Below are 17,797 nucleotides of genomic sequence, written 5' to 3' on the forward strand. Positions count from 1 at the left end.
ACACAGCACGAGACATCCTAGTAGCCCTGTCATGGTCCAAACAGACTTGGTTCAGCGCATGTTAATCAAGCCACCTATACCACTACCACCTTGGTGCAACCTTCTCTCTCAAAATGGGGGCAAATTACTTCATCCCCAGCCACACACGCTACACCTTCACACTTGGCTTCTCTATGGTTCCAAGGGTCGGAAGCCCAATGTTCAGAAGAAGAAACATCCTCCTTCACAGTAGGAGGCCAGAAAGACTTACCTGTACAAATGGGAACGGTTCACATCCTGGTGCTGATGGGCACTGATCGAGCCCCATTAGGCTCCTCTCCGTTTCATCCTGGAATAGCTACACTATCTAAAGAACGAGGGCCTATCCATCTCCTCAATCAAAGTGCATTAAGCAGTGATCATGGCATTCCATGAGCAGGTCGATGGCTCATCTATGTTTGCCCACCCGATCACTAGGAGATTTCTAAAGGGTCTCCACAACCTCTTTCTCCCTCACAGGACCGCCCAGCACCTTCATGGGATCTAAATCTAGTCCTATACTGTCTCATGAGGCCTCGCTTTGATCCTATGGCCACATGCTCATTCCCACTCCTAACTATGAAGGTGCTGTTCTTGGTGGCAGTCACCTCTGTGAGGAGAGTTAATGAAATAGGAGCCCTCATGGCAGGACCACCGTACATTATATTTACTAAGGACAAAGTAACTCTAAGACCACACTCCTCATTTGTGCCCAAAGTCAGCACCTTTTTCCACATTAATGAACCTATAGTCCTACCTACATTCCATCCAAAGCTTCACACATCCCACAGAGAGGCTATGCTCCACAACTTAGATGTTTGACGTGCTCTAGCCTTTTACATTCACAGAACATGACACTTCCGCAAATCCCCACACCTCTTCCTATCCACTGCGGAACAATCCAAGAGTATCCCAAAGTCAATGCAACAGATTTACAAACTGAGTGTAGCATGTATACGACACAGCTGTGCTCTTCGCAATAAATACTTACCAGCCCCACCTAGAGCACATTCCACTTGTGCTGCTGCAACATCTACCATCTTCCTGAACAGTGTGCCCCTCAAGGACATATGCAGGACTGCGACATGGTCATCCAACCATTCCTTTGCCTGGCATTATGCCTCAACTAACAAATGATACAGCAGTGGCTACAGTGGTGCTGTCCTCCGCCACAAAGCAGTAACTCTGAATCCCACCATCCTTACGGAATACTGCTCTGTAGTCACCATCAGTGGAGCACCCACGGGGACATCACCTGAAGAAGAAAAAAGAAGTTACTCACCTTGTGCAGTAATGACTGTTCTTTGAGGTGTGTGTCCCCGTGGGTGCTCCACAACCATTCCTTCTTCCCCTCTACTCAGAGTTCTTGTTAACTCAGGCATAGACGAGGAACTGGACGGGAGGGGTTGGGCTGCTGCACGAGGCACTAAACTATCAGCAGCGCAAGGCACCTACAGCGCGCATACAGCCCAACTGTAAACTGTTAGGAAAAAGCTCCAAACTGCAGCTCCAGGGATCACCTGTCACCATCAGTGGAGCACCCACGGGGACCCACACCTTGAAGAACAGTCGTTACTGCACAAGGTGAGTAACTTCCTTATCTGGGGTCGGAGGGGATTGCAGGCAAGCAGAGCCATCTTGTCCACAGGACTAATGGAGTGGCCACCCCACAGCACCCACCCCAACTGTCCTAAGGATGGGACGTACCCAGGGCAGCTTATTGTTGCTCATGCACAAGATTGCCAGATTCTGCTGCTTTCCATCCATGTAGGTTTTTTTCATACTGTATTACTAAAGTGATTGCACATAAAGCAAGGACATGTGAAGCAAAATACATGCTGGTTACACACAACATTCTCTAAGAGCCGTCCACACACACTGCATCTAATCAAAATGCTGCTACTGTTCATTTGGCATACCTCGCAAATTCTAGGTACGCAAGTGCAATTAGCAAAACTACCCTATCCCAGGAGACTATCTTGGTTAGGACTGTCTTGCAGCCCACTGGGATGAAGGAAGGCCACTCATGCAGTCCATTGCTGATATAATCTATTATTATTGTGTAATCCTCATTGGAGGACAAGATTTTAAGAACTTTTAAGAAGTTAAACACCTGTGAGGGATGGTGTTGGTTTACTTGGTTCTGCCTCTGCCCAAGAGGCTGAACTTGATAACCTATCAACGGCCATACCAGCCTGTGTTTCCTGGGTTCTAAATGATGAGTAACATTTGCAGTTTTAAACAGTTTAGAGGAGATTCAAATATATTTCATGTATATCATCTGAACCTCAGGAAGAAAATTTTCATCCACATTGCTTCTCTGAAGCATCCTTATAAATTGGTCACTGCCTTAGGCAAAGTACTGGACAAAACAGACAAATGATGTGAGGGAAGTAAGTCTCTCTCTCTCTCTCTCTCTCTCTCTCTCTCTCTCTCTCTCTCTCTTTCTCTCTCTCTCTCTATATATATATATATATATACACACACACACACACACACACACACACATATAGTCCCAGAAATTAGAGATCTTTATGTAAGTGCACTGTCTAATACTTGCATTTTGTGAGATGGATTTTTTTTTTTTTAATTTACAATTTCAAGGCATTTTGTCGTCATTGTTATAGGTTCTGGATCCCTGAGGGCAAAATTTGATCTTTTAGAAGGCCCCAGTAAACCAGCTACACTTGCAGTGCAGTTCATTAGTGAAGGAAGCACCCTTTCAGGAGTAGATGTAGAGCTGGTAGGCGCTGGCTATCGGCTTTCCCTAGTTAAGAAGAGATTTGCTACTGGTAAGAAATTGAGATTTTTATATATTTAAACTAACATGATTTACTAATGTTACTTGACTATGACTTTTATCTGAATGTATTAGTTTTATACTTCACCTACTAATTATCTAGTATATTAAGTATGGAGTACTGACACACGTAATAAAAGCAGCTATTGGTGCTTATTATACATGAAATCAAAACACTGTTTCCAGGAAAATACTGAAACTTTAATTTATCTTTTATGGTCTTATTTATTGTAAAACATAATTACTGTAAGTATTATAATTGCAAGAGGTTATTTGTATTTTAATAGGACGATATATGGCAGATTGCTGATGAATTTGTGGAAATCGCTGAATCAAAGGAGCACAACAAGAAGCTTATTCTATTTTTTCTGCCTCTCTCACACTATTTTAACATGCATTAATTTTTTTAAACTTGGAACTGTTTGGGAACTCACTACAAAACAAAAAAAATGCACTTTTCTAAAGTCATTTTTAGAAAAATATTACTTTATAATAGCACTGAAGTGAACTTCAACACTGTAAATGATCAACTGAAATCTTTGGGAAACTTGTTTCTTCAGATTTTAGTAAATTTATATAAACTTAAGTCAGAATACTAATCATTAGCTGTACTGAAAATGTATGAAACTACATTATAATGTAAGCATTAAACTTAAAGGAAAGCAAGCACGAAATATTTTTAGCTTTCATAAGTAATATTCAAATACAAATTTTCAGTTTCCTTAATTGCCATTGTGCAAAGCAGAAAGAAAGATAATCCCTCCTCCCACTTATGTTGCCTTTGTGTCATAAAATTTGTTAGAAAGAGATGTATACAAAAAGTATGTGATTCTCTTGTACCATATATTAGTGTAAATTGTTTTATATATATGATTTAATTTTTTCTAAAGTGCAATGTGTTAAAAAATTGCAAAAGATACTTCTGCTGTTAGTAAATTTTATGACAGTTATGATTATTTGAATTAATGCTGTAGACTTAATTTATTTTTATATGGATTATACATAACATTTGTGCCTTTTTAAAAACTTTTTAAACTGTGCCTGTCCAATTTATCATTGATGTGCCTCACTTCCTTTTTTAGTCTGGCTCTTGCATACAGTGGTATTTATGTGTAATGCATAGAACTTCAGAAAATTCCTTTGACTGGAATTTAGAAGGTAAATTTACAGTGACTGGAGGTTGCTTTGTAAAATGTCTAAAATACTGGATTTACTTCCTCATGAGGTAATTACAATAAATGCAGCCATTGTAGAGGAAAATGCATAGTTCAAGGCTTTGATATAATCACATAACTCAGTGTCAGTTTCAACTTTAATATCACCAAAGATGTTTGAATTTTGAAGATGCATAAAAATTATTAAAAACGGGATATTTTTTTAAAACGTAGCATTTCCCTTCACTCTGACTACTAAGTTTTTGAAAAATGATTTAAGTGCTTTATGGACATGTGACATGAATGTAAATGTGTGCTTTGTGAGAAATATTTTGGCCAGCAGCAAAATGCTGCCATTTTTTTATTAACTTCAATGGCGTTTAAAAACTACCAGTTTATATGTTTGTATTGTTGCATAGAGAAGTGATCTGAAGTGACACACTGGTAGCATTGCATAAAACCAGTTACTAACTTCAAAGGCCCATTATGTATTAATATTGTTAAACAAGTCCTTATTAAATGCAGAAATTAAAAAATGTTTTGTATTCAGAATTATTATACTGGAAGCAATAAAATTTAGTGTAATCATTTATGTAAAGTCACTAACAAATTGGACTGCTATGCTTTACACTGATCAATTTTCAGGACCTGTAGACACGTAAATTCTGATTCATGTTACACACTACTTACAAAAGCATTCATTGTGAAGCAGTATACCACATGGTATGTGGTTTTTATATATATTCCTTATTATAACAAATCTGAATTAAATTTGACTGAAGCAGTACGTATCGCTCTTAATTTGCTAAAATATTACTCTTTACTGAATGGTGTACATAACTTAGAATATCTAACTTTTATTGTAATTGTCATTTAAAATGGTACAGTCTTTTACTGGAATCTTAATTGTAATCTGCTTTGCAATCAAACAGTGTGTTTAATCTGAATAGTTATTATTGAAATTGAAGAATTATTTTGCTCTCCATTTTTAATCAAGTATTACTTAAATTTTAAACTAGCTTCATACCGAGGGATCAAACATACATTTGAAGTGGGTGCAGGTTACAATTTTGAGGCCATGCAAACTTATATAGACTTTTTTGTAAACAAATCCATAGACATTGTGAAAAGATTAGATATTTGATGAGAAATCTATGGAGCAAGCTGGTTCTTGCTTATGTAGACAGTAATAACCTCATTAGCTGTCTGAGAAAATGAATTTTTAAACAGTTCTAAAGGATCTGAGGTTTGCGACTATTATTATTTTGGAGTGTAAATTAGAACAATACAAATTTATCTTGCAAAAATTGTAAATACTTCTGATTTTTCATAAAATGTAAATTTTCCAAAAAAGTGCACCCATAATAAACATGTAATATATAAAGTACAAGCTGATTTCTGCTGGTTTTTTTGCAATAACTAACAATACTCAAATTTCCAAATGGTCAGTACACGGCTAGTTTTGTGCCACAGTACCGCACTGGTTGAAACCTATTACTTGATTTGCTCATTATTTAAAAAAAAAAAAAAATCCTTTGTGTGGAACAGTTCTTCCAACCTTGTTTATACCATGGTCTGGCAAACTGGCAACATTTTATTTGAATAATGAATATGCAAATAAAATGTTACCCATCTGCTAAAAGCCCTGACCCCAAGAGTCACCACGAACAGCTGGCTTCAGCTCTCATAGTCACCACATGGCGGGCTGCTGCTCCAGCTGAAGCCAGATGTTCACAGCAGCTCTGGGGGCCAGGGTTCCCTAAGCCCCCCAGTACCCTCTCCTATCCCCCAGCACCAGCCACTGACCCCAGAGTCCTCTGCACCCAATGCCCCTCCCCAGTGCCAGCCACCTGACTCTTAGAGCCCCAACCTCAGAGTTCCCCAGTGCCTCCCAGTTGCTAGCTGAGTGCTGCTGCCCAGGTTGCAGCTGTTCTAAGGCTGCCCTCCTGCTGCACAGCCAACCACTCTTCCGCGTCTGGGAGGAGACCCCGCCCCTGCCTGATACTGGTTGGCTGAGAGGCAGGGCATGACACGCTCCCAACAGCCATGGCAGGAGGGGAGGTACTGGGCAGTGTACCCTAACCCCCAGAACTGCTGCAGCCTGGCAGACAGCGGTTCACGAACTGGTGACTGAGAACCGCTGCTCTAGACATGTATAAAAGTCTCAGAGGGGTAGCCGTGTTCGTCTGTAACTTAAATCTTTTTTTAAGAGTGGTCCTGTAGCACCTTAGGGTACATCTACACTTGCTCCCTAGTTCGAACTAAGGATGCAAATGTAGGCGACCGAAATTGCTAATGAAGTAGGGATTTAAATATCCCACGCTTCATTAGCATGATCTCGCTGGTGTGTTACTTTGCTCAACAGCTGTTTTGAAAGTGAAAGTGCATGCCGGGACGCGTTAGTTCGAACCAAACCCCTCAACGTTACTCCTCAAGTTCAAACTAGGGAGCAAGTGTAGATGTACCCATAGAGACTAACAAAACAATATATAGTATCATGAAGAAAGCTCATGATCTATATGGATGGGGGTATGTGTGTCTCTCTAAGGTGCTACAGGACCACTCCTTTTCTTATACTTTTTTTAAGTTCTCCAGAAAAACAAGAAGAAAGGTATTTTGGTAGAAAACGGAGATTTAGAGGATGGTGCCATCAATATGTAGATGACACCCAACTCTATTTCTCTGTGACATTGGATCCAGGTATAGCGGCAATCAATCTGAACCAGTGTTTGGAGGCAGTGATAAACTGGATGAGGTCGAATAGGCTGAAGTTGAATCCAGGTAAGACTGAGGTCCTGTGGATTAGGAAGTGGTGTGTTACCTGTTCTGGACGGGGCCATGCTTCCCCTGAAAGAACAGGGATGCAGCTTGGAGGGAGTCCTGGACCTTTTTTTAACATCTGAAAATCAGATTTCCATGGTGGCCAGGAGTGCTTTTGGGCAGCTTCAGCTGATCTGCCAGCTGCAACTCTTCCTGAGTAAGAACCACTTGGCTATAGTGATTCATACTCCTGTCACGTCCCTGTTGGATTATTGTAACGTGCCCTATGTGGGACTGCCTTTAAGAGTCTTCAGAGGCTACAACTGGTACAGAATGCAGCTGCTTAAGTTTTAACTGATAGATGTTATAGGGAGCACATTATGCCAGTGCTCCAGCAGCTGCTCTGGTTTCTGGTATGTTTCCAGGCACAATTCAAGGTCTTGGTTATGACCTATAAAGCCCTAAGTGGGTTGGGACCGGGGTATTTGAAAGAGGCTGGAGAGGCTCCGCTCCATGTTCCTTCACTTATGGAAGTACGGTTGACATCTATGCAGAGCAGCCCTTACCCCTAGACTATGGAATCCTCTCCCCAGGACATATGCCTAGCACCAATGTTGGTGCTGTTTCGGCGCCAGGCCAAGGCTACCCTTTTTACCCATGCTTTTATTGTGGGGGGTGTGTCCCTCCTCTTGAGGTGTTTTGGAAGGTTTTCTGTCTCCCTCCCCCTTTGAGTTCTTATATTTTACTTTATATACACTTATGTTTTTTAAAAAAAATTTAAGCTGCCTCAGATATTATAAATAAAGAGGCAGGGTAAAGATATTTTAAGTTAAATAAATCTTAGAGTGATATGGTTCTAAGTTTTGCAAATACTAGCAATATTGGCTAATCTATTCCTAGCAATGACTGTTAAAAGAATAATTTGACACCCAGTTGATTTTAAAAATATATTTGAGTGGAATTCTAATTTCTTTTCTAAAACTGTCCTGCAGAAAATTGCTTAAATGCAGTGAGCCAGCTGAGCCTTCAAAATTCCTAATGAATTTTGAAAGTAGGATGAGAGTAGGATATAAGGGTAGGAAAATAGAGCCAAAGAAAAGCACAGAAGGCTTATGAAGTCATAATAATATAAAGCATTTGCTAAGCAATTAAAATATTTTTCCCCAAACACTTTCCAAATTAGTGCATGTAAAAGCCGGCAAAGAAGACAAAATATTTAATGTTTTCCTTAAAGCAAACAGTTCCATAAATATTATTCTTAAGCTTCTGAAGAAAAATGTTATAAGCTTAATTTTTCATAATCAAAGGATTTAATTTTTTCTTCTTTTCTATAAAAAATACACTAATGGTTAACAGTGCTCCTTCCTGTACCTTAGTCTTCATAAGCCCTAACTGACTAAAATAATCTATATACCAACACATTCCAGATTTGTAGCGCATATGCTGTAGATGGGAGAGAAATAACATTAAGTTCAAAGAACATTCCTTTATATATATATATATATATATATATATATATATATATATGTATAATGGAGATATACCATCTCATAGAACTGGAAGGGACCTTGAGAGGTCATCGAGTCCAAGTACCATCCCTGACAGATTTGCTCCAGATCCCTAAATAGCCCCCTCAAGGATTGGGGCCAGAGACTGTGGCCAATGAACCAAATAATTGTCCCGAAACAGGTGAAAATGAAGACAAATTGTTGAACCTCTCAATGACAAGCAAGAAACTAAATTCTAGGTGAAACAAACACTTCCCTCCAAACTCACCCTCCTGCAAAATGTTATATTTCTAAAGGCATATCAATGGGTTGTACCTGAAATAATCACATTGTACATGAAACTCTTAGGAGATTTTTTTTCCCAGAGACAGATTTTTAGAATGCTGGCTTCTGTCTTTCTTGCCTTCTTTCAAGAATCCAAGAGTTGGGTATGTTAAATAAAAAGATTTCCTGCATTTTTCATTGAATGCTGGTGATTTCCAGCCCTGCTAGGTTCCCCTATCACATCCATTATCTTCCACCAAGACCAGCTACACTGAATTTCCTTCCAGAACAGTAAAGTAAGTGATCAGTAAATAAGAACATTCTTTTCTTTCCCACCCTTACCTCAGAGCCAAGTTCATCACTTTAGTAATCAGCATTTCTGTCATGCATAAAAGCAGAAGATTGAAGACATGATTCAATCTATATATGAGAGCTCAGAATCCCTGGGAATCCAAACTATTTGACCTTTCTCATTTTAAGCAGATATACCCATAAATTGCTCCAACTACTCTAAAGTGGATTTGTACTGTTTCAACATGCTTATTACTGAAAAGCAAGCTATAATGTATTCAGAGACAATGACATGATTGCTCACAATAGTGCTAAATAATATTTAGATTTTGGCAAACAGTAGTACCAAAAGCAGATAAGAAATTTTACTTCAACTGGAACACAGTGGTAATAAACTTGGTGTTTTGCTCTACTAATTAACCCAGAAAAATACTGAGTCAAATACTATAAAGAAAACCAGATTTTTTTTAACACTCATAAAATCCTAGGGCTGGAAGAGACCTCAGGAGTTCGAGTGCAGCCCCTGACCAAGGCAGGACCAACTACCTAAATCATCCCAGCCAGAACTCAAAAAACCTCTAGGGATGGAGATTCCACCACCTCACTAGGTAGCCCATTCCAGTGCTTCACCACCCTTGTAGTGAAATAGTTTTTCCAGATATCCAACCTAGACCTCCCCCACTGTAACGTGAGACCATTGCTCCTTGTTCTGCCATCCCTCACTACTGAGAACAGCCACTCTCCATCCTCTTTGGAACCTTCCTTCAGGAAGTTGAAGGTTGTTGTCAAATCCCTCCTCACTCTTCTCTTCTGCAGACTAAATAAGCCCAAATCCCTCAACCGCTCCTTGTAGGTCATGTGCTCCAGCCCCCTAATCATTTCAGTTGCCCTTCACTAGGCCCCCTCCAATGCATCCATATCCTTTATATACTGGGGCAACCCAGAATTGGATGCAATACTCCAGATGTGGCCTCACCAGTGCCAAATAAAGGGGAATAATAAATTCTCTGGTGGAAATGGTCCTCCTAATGCACCCCAATATGACATTAGCCTTCTTGACTTCGGGCACACTGTTGACTCATATCCAGCTTCTCATCCCCTGTCTGTGGAGGGTCCAATCTCTCCACACTACCAGCTCCTGGAATTAACAGGTAGCATGTTTAAAAGTAAATTTCACACCGTGCACAGTCAACCTGTGGAACTCCTTGCCAGAGGAGGTTGTAAAGACCAGGACTGTATCAGGGTTCAAGAAAGAACTAGATAAATTCATGGAGGTTAGGTCCCTCAATGGCTAGGATTGGATGACTGGAGAGGGACTGCTTGAAGTTTCACTGTTCTGTTCACTTCCTCCGGAGCATCTGGCATTGGCCACTGCCTGCAGACAGGATACTGGGCCTTTAGTCTGACCCAGTATGGCCATTATGTTAATGGGTTTATTTTTCCTGTATGCCCAAAGTAGTTGATCTTAGAAAGAATGATATAGGATATCATATCATTCTAATTTCTGGTATTTTTTCATGTGGATGAGGGGATAAAAGAAAGGATTCTTGCTCTAGGGAAACTATTTAAGGAATGGAAGGGTATGTCTAGACTACATATCTCTGTCACCAGAGGGATGTAAATTAGACATACCGACATTGCAAATGGAGCGGGGATTTAAATCTCCTGCACTTCATTTAAATAAAAATGGCTTCCATGTTTTGCTGCGTCAGCAGTTTGTCAGCAAAAAGCGGCTGTCAAGACGGGGATCGGGCGACAAAGAAAGCCTTTGTCGGCAGATCCTGTAAACCTCGTTTTACAAGGCATAAGGGATCAGCCGACAAAGGCTTTCTTTGTTGCCCGATCCCCGTCTTGACAGCCGCTTTTTGCTGACAAACTGCTGACGCAGCAAAACATGGAAGCCATTTTTATTTAAACGAAGTGCAGGAGATTTAAATCCCGGCTCCATTTGCAATGTCGGTATGTCTAATTTACATCCCTCTGTCTACAGAGGGATGTAGTCTAGACATACCCGAAGTGTACTTGACAAAGTTAAGATGGCAGGCACAGAAGCATGATCAGAGAAAGCAATTATGTTGATAATACTCTTAGCGACCAGAAGAAACAATTTTTGTTTCAGCTAAACCATGTTCTTTGAGTGTTTTTTAAGACAGGAAGGAATAGTTATCTTCAGATGCTTTTTTCTCTAGGTGTTTTCCACATTACTTTTGCTAATCTAATCCTGTATGTTTTACGGAGACATCCTGTTAGAATTGTTTAATGTTGTTATTAGAGCTGCTAATAAATCTTTTTCTATGTATTGCACTAGTGTGGAGAAAATGATTCAATTAATTTATCATTTCCAATATTAGCTAAACTAATCCTGTTTTAGGAAGTGGCAGGGCCATTCTTGAGGGATCTTTGGGGCCCACTGTCTCCACCATGGGATCTAATTTTCTACAACCTAGTCCCAGGGCATATTAAGGCTTTGTACCTCACATTGCAGGAGATTCTGGAATGATTTAATCTGTGCATGGAGGGGATAAGTTTGTATCAGCTACTGCCTCAGCTGATGAAGAGGAGAAAGGCCATGGGGGGAATTGTGTCCTCCTGTCTAAGGATGTAATTGTGTAAATGGTTACATAAGCCTGGTCTCATCAATTAATCTTCAGTTACATGCAACCCAGCGCCACTGCACACTGAAAATTTCAGTGGTTACACATTTGCCAAAATAAATGCATTTTAACATCCCTACTCCTGACCTTCAGGCTCCTAGTACTGCCCTCCTTAAGAACTGCCCTGAAGGCAGCGAAGCTAATGGGAATGGCTTGTCAGGGCTTCATGATGCACAGATGTGGTTTCTGGGGCCTCGGGAGGGCTCAAGGGCCACCGAGGTCGCTAATGAAGGTGTATGGATAGACTAGACACTGATGCCACCTGGAAAACCTGTCCCTGGTGGTAGACCCATGGAGTCCCATTGCATAAGAGCTTGCCATTGGCAGGGAAGAAGAGAACATCACTGGTACCAGGGGCACTTCAGTCTGGCAGTGCCTGGATCTTGACTAGTGCCAGGAGCTTCAGGGCACAGATGACTCAGCCTCAGAGTCAGAAGAGTACTCTGAGCCCAACCAAGGAGGAACTGATCCTGGCAGCACAGATGATCTCAGGATATGTCTACACAGCAAGCCATTATTTCAAAATAATGTTGAGATGGAGGGCTTTTTACTCCGACCCCTGTAACCCTCATTTTGTGAGGAGTAAAGGAAGCTAAAGGAAGAGTATTCTTCCTTTGACTTCCTGCTGTGTAGCCGAATTAAGCTACTTCAACTTAAGCTGCACAACTGAAGATGTGCCCTCAGAGAACAAGTGTGATGACCTATCACGGCAGGCTTTCCACAGTGCTGGGAGGGATATGGTGCTGCTGTCGGTGCCAGAACTGGTCCTGGTGCTGAAACAGTTGGTGTAGGCATGAATGGTGCCAGGAGCAGTGCCGAATATGGTGGTGCCTATGAAGAGAAGTGGTGCCACAGATGTAGCCAACGATGCTACTGTGGGGAGAGGTGCTGTGGGCAGTGTTGTCAACAGTGCCTGGCTTGGTGCTGGTGCCATCACCACAATGAGGTCCTGAGTTGCCTCAAATGTAACAGGTGTGGAGGAAAGATTCAAGTTCTCCTCCAACACCTTGCACATTGAGGAGCCCACCTAGACCAGACTCAACCAGCCTTCTGTGTTGGGGAATGGTGCCAGTGCTCCTTGCAGTCCTCCTTTCACAATGGCAAAAGCCAGTGCGCTGTGTACTGCAGGAACTGGAACCATCTCCCAGGACTGGGGTCGGAGTGTGGACTCTGTAAGAGCAGTTTATGCCGCTAGTCTCGCTTTCTTCCCCTCTCCCTCCCCCCCCCCCCCCCCGCAGATGTTGCATTTATCTTGCAAATGGCCCTTTCCTCAGTATTTAAGACACGCAGCATATGGGTATTCTCTAAGCATATGCTTTCCATGAGAGTTACACTGCTTAAAGTTCTGGAGCCATTGTGTACCCAGTCAAAGAGGAAATTTTTGTAAAGGGGTGGGAGGGGAAGGGAACCCCAAGGAAAACTTATTAGCTAAACTACAGCAGCTACTACTACTACTCTATAAGGGAAAAATATATACAATGCTAAAAATGACTTATAAAGCAAGAGGTCAGTAGCGCCAACAACTGAACTATAGCACTTTGACCTTGGGTTGTGGTTCCAAGAAGGACTGCTAAAGACTTCCACTTATCAAGAAAGGGGAAGAGTGCATTTGGCTTCAGACTGACTAACCTAGTGAGGAAGATCTTTAAACTAAGTTTGACAGGGGCAGGAGACAAAACCCTACCGGTAAGTCAAAAAGATGAAAACCTGGGTGAAGAGTCAGAATTGGGGGGAGCATGGGCATTTATAGCACAGACATAGTAAAGACAAGAAGGAACACAGAGAGGGAAATCAAATCAGCATCTTTTATGTCTGTATACTAATGCAAGAAATATGGGGAATAAATATTTAGAATTAGAAATACTAGTGAATCACAATTACGACATCACAAATTGGTAGAATAATACATATGACTGGAATAAAGGCATAAAAAAGGTTCAACTTTCTCAGAAAAGACAGGCTAGAAAAAGGAGAAGAGGCGTTATCAGGTTTATCAAAGATGTATACAATTGCACTGAGATTAAGATGGAAATAGGAGACACCTGTTGAAAGTCTGTGTGTAGGATAAAGGGGCTAAAAACAAAAATATCATTGAAGGGGTCTACAGTAGACCCCACTTACCTAGGAAGAAAAGATGGATGAGGCTTTTTTTAAAAAACGGAATCAGCTAAAGCACAGGACTTGGTGGTAATGGGGGTCTTCAGCTACCCATATATCTGTTGGGAAAATAATACAGCTGGGCATAGATATCCAACAAGCTCTTGGAATGCCCTGGAGACTTTTTTTCTTTCTATTTCAGAAGGTGAAGAAAGCAAATAGAGGAAAGGCTGTTCTAGATTTGATTGAGGAGAAGCTGGTTGAGAATTTCAAAGTGGAAGGCAGCTTGAGTGAAAGTGATTATGAAATAAGAGTTCATGACTCTAAAATGGTAGGAGGAAAACAGCAGAATAAAGATAATGGATTTCAAGAAGGCAGACCTTAGTAAACTCAAGCAATTGGCAGGTTAAATCCCAGGGGAAGCAAATCCTAAGAAGGAGAAAAACAGTGCAAAGAAAGTTTGAAAAACTGCCAAGAGAGACATTAGAAGTAGGACCTCTCTGGTCCAGATACATCTGTGGTCCTGCCAGACCATGGATGCTGTTGGAACAGAACAAGGGTCCAGTGGCAGAGTGGTTGGTAGCCAGGAGTAGAGGGGAAATGTAGCCTGGATGGAGCTGTTATAAGGGGGTGCATAACTGGTTGAAAGCCATTCCCACAGAGTTGTTATCCATGATTCATTCAAATGGGAAGGACGTATCGAGCGGGCCTGCATAGTTTGATCCTGGAGCTGTTCAATATTTTCATCAATTACTTAAATAATTGCAAAGAGCAGGTTCTACTCAACATGCGGCCCGCAGCCCATTTGTTTGCGGCCCATGGTGTAGTTTGGGTTGATGCGTGTTTTAGTAGTTAAATTCCTGGACTGTCATTACTCATTAAAAGTGCTGTCAGATGTGTGTAAATCAGGTAATTATTGCATTTTATTAATATCAGAAGAACTGATTTAAGGTACCTGCATGTTGTATAATCGTGCCTTATTTTTTGTATTCATGTCAGTCAATGTCAAAGAAGCTATTTGCATATATATTTGCATGTATATGCAACCTCAGTTAAGTTGCAGCCCTCGGCATATACTGTATCATTGCGGCCCTCAGGGCTTCCAAAGTTGAGTGGCCCTGGCATAGAAAGTATGCTTATAAAATTAGCAGATGATACCAATTTAGGAAGGGTTGCAAGTGCTTTGGAGAATAAGATCATTCAAAATTATCTGGACAAACTGGAGAAATGGTCTGACATAAGATGACATTTAATAAGGATAAATGCAAAGTACTACACTTAGAAAGGAACAATGAGTTGCACATAAATAAAATGGGAAATGACTGTGTAGTAAGGAACACAGTAGAAAGGGATCTGGGGATTATAATGGCTCACAGTAGAAAGGGATCTGGGGATTATAATGGCTCACACTGTTTTACCATTCTACTCCTTGCTGATTTAAACCTGAACTGGAGTATAGTGTCCAATTCTGAACACCACATTTTAGGGAAGAGCTGGACAAACTAAAGAAAATCCAGTTGAGGGCAACAAAAATTATTAAAGGTGTAGAAAATATAACTTATGAGGAGAGATTGAAAATGATTTTGTTTAGTCTGGAGAAGAAAAGATTGAGGGAGAACATAAGCTTTCAGTTACATAAAAAGTTGTTACAAAGAGGAAAGTGAAAATTTATTCCCCTTAACCTTTGAGAACGGGACAAGAAGCAATGAGTTTAAATTCTAGCAATGGTGGTTTAGACTGAACATTAGAAAAAACTTCGTGTCAGGGTAGTTAAATTCTGGAACAATGTCTAAAGAGGATGTAGAAGCTCTGTCATTGGAGGTTTTTAAGAATGAGTTAGATCAGTGTTTCTTAAACTTTTTGAGACCATGAAACACCAAACAATAATATTTTTTTATGCGGAACACCTATGAAAATTTTCTTCAAAAAAATTGTCAGACAAAAAAAAGATAAACACAAAGTGGTAACAAAAATAAAGAAGAGATCACGGCACACCTGTGAGTTGTTCACAGAACACCAGTGTTCTGCGGAACATAGTTTAAGAAACACTGGGTTAGATAAACATCTGTCAGGGATGGTCTTAAGTATTACTTCAGTCCTGTCTTAGGATTGAACTAAATGACGTACTGAGGTCCCTTCTAGTCCTACATTTCTATGATTCTGTGATTCCCTGACTTCATTCTAAAGTTCTTATACAGGGTGCTCTGAACTTTCATTTGAATCAGTCGACATGCCTTCTGGTGTTCTTCCCCATACCTCATGAGACTCTTGGAAAATACACACTTCATATGCCTCATATTTTGAGAGCACTTTTCTACTACCTCCATAGTACAAAAGTCATTTAGGCTATTTGTAATGTTGGGAAACAAATCTAAAAGGCAGGCAGTTTGAATCCAAAAATCCTTGAAATGGGTATCAGTTTTCATTAAGATTATATATAAGCTAAATAAATTAGATCTATTGAGAGGCTGGCCAGAGACAGACAGAAGTGGAGGACCTTTGTTGCTGCCCTATACACCAGTGGGCATGAAGGATGATGGTGAAATAAATTAGATGCACCTTCTCATATTAGTAAATGCTCTACTAGGGCCCAAGCATGTTCCTTGGCAGACTTGAGGAACAATCGGAAAATTTGCAAGGAAGCAGTTAAGAACTCAGTGCATACTTTTATTCAGCACTACTCACTGGTTGTAGCTACAAGATCTGAAACCCAGCTTGGGAGGCAGACCTCTCCTCTTTATTTAAAAGCTTCAAGGGGTAGCCGAGTTAGTCTGTACAGGATAAACTTATAACAACAACAAATGTCTGGTAGCACTTAATATACATGTTTTGTTAGTCTTTAAAGTGCTACCAGACTATTTGTGGTCTCTTTATTTAAAACAGGGCTCCTAACATCTACTTCCTTGGGAGAGAACAGCTGCTAAGCAATCAAGGGCTTGTCTATACTACAAAATTAAGTCAACTTAAGTCGAGGTACCTTAGTAATTAGAGCAGTGGTTCACGCCCACACTTGCTCCTTCTCTCAGTGGTGCACATCTTCACCATGAGCACTTCCAAATTATGTGGGGCATTATGGGATACTGACCGCTAGACCCCAGTAGCCCTCCTGGGGCTCACAGATGCCCATCACTGCCCCACCACTGATAGCTGTCCCAGTGGTGACAACTGCTGATGTCAGCTAGGCATGGGCTTGCAATTAGGCCCTCTCCACCTTTTCAGCAAAAGCAGCATTCTAATGTAGACACTGACATAATTGAACCGACTTAAGATGTCTTGCATCAGTCTAACTCTCAATTCCTCCCATGTGCCCAAAACAACAGACATGTTCTTCCACAATCCCGGGGGAGGGGGGATCATAATTTGGATGAGCTTCCTGTAACTCCAGAACTCCTACTGACACATGCAAGTGATTGCAGCACCGATGAGAACACAGTTACTCAAGTAGCGCATTATAATGTATCTCACATCCAGGTTAAGCTAACCTGAATACCAATCATCTGGCTACCTCTGCTAAGAAGACATACTCTTACTATGAGATCCATATGGACAAATGCTTAAAGAAGAAAGAAAGGTTAATATTGCTACAGTAACTATGGTTCTTCGAGATATCTGATCCACATGTACACATCACCCTCCTTCCTTGCTACAGCAGGGTCCTTTAGCATTGGGATTCTGTATCAGCAAAGAAACTGAAGGACAGCTGAGCTCACTTCACCCTTTATCCTTTCAAGTAAGGTTGTGCAGGTGCATCCCCAGGGTAGTACAGTAAAACTCCGATGGTCCGGCACTCCTGATGGTCCGGCACCATCAGGAACCCGGAAGTGCTCCGGGCAGCCAGACCATTGCAGCTGCTCTGCCCCCAGCTTCCCCGATTCAGCCGCTGCTAAAACTGACCTGCGGCTGAATGGGGAAAGCCGGGGGCAGAGCATCTGGGGTGCTGCCGGGTAGGTCCCTAGCGCTGCCCCTCGGCACTGCAGGACCAACCCGGCAGCACCCCAGCTGTCCCCGAGTCAGCCGCTGCTAAAACTGACCAGCAGCTGAATGGGGAAAGCCGGGGGCAGAGCAGCTGGGGTACTGCCGGGTAGGTCCCTAGCGCTGCCCCTCGGCACTGCGGGACCAACCCGGCAGCACCCCAGCTGTCCCTGAGTCAGCCACTGCTGAAACTGACCAGCGGCTGACTCCAGGAAGCCCGAGGTAGAGCTGCTCTGCCCCGGCTTCCTGGAATCAGCCCCTGATCGGTTTCAGCAGCAG

At 41.5% G+C, this 17,797-nt stretch overlaps 1 protein-coding gene and 1 long non-coding RNA gene across 8 annotated transcripts in view; one reads left to right on the forward strand and one right to left on the reverse strand.

Annotated features, from left to right (window-relative positions):
* FCHO2 (FCH and mu domain containing endocytic adaptor 2) overlaps nucleotides 1–5,362 on the forward strand; it is a 234,988-nt gene extending 229,626 nt beyond the window's left edge. For all 4 annotated transcript variants that reach the window (XM_014574166.4, XM_014574168.4, XM_089779340.1 and 1 more), the window contains 2 exons: nucleotides 2,646–2,810; nucleotides 3,106–5,362. In XM_014574166.4, coding sequence (XP_014429652.2) covers nucleotides 2,646–2,810; nucleotides 3,106–3,128 — 188 coding nt within the window. In that variant the 3' untranslated portion in view covers nucleotides 3,129–5,362. The remainder of the gene's footprint in view (nucleotides 1–2,645; nucleotides 2,811–3,105) is intronic.
* The window catches only part of LOC106732099 (uncharacterized), an 89,343-nt gene that overhangs the window by 42,104 nt on the left and 29,442 nt on the right, over nucleotides 1–17,797 (reverse strand). The window lies entirely within an intron of this gene.

This window comes from Pelodiscus sinensis, chromosome 6, assembly GCF_052426305.1.
Source record: "Pelodiscus sinensis isolate ZL-2025 chromosome 6, ASM5242630v1, whole genome shotgun sequence".
NCBI classification, from domain to species: Eukaryota; Metazoa; Chordata; order Testudines; family Trionychidae; genus Pelodiscus; species Pelodiscus sinensis.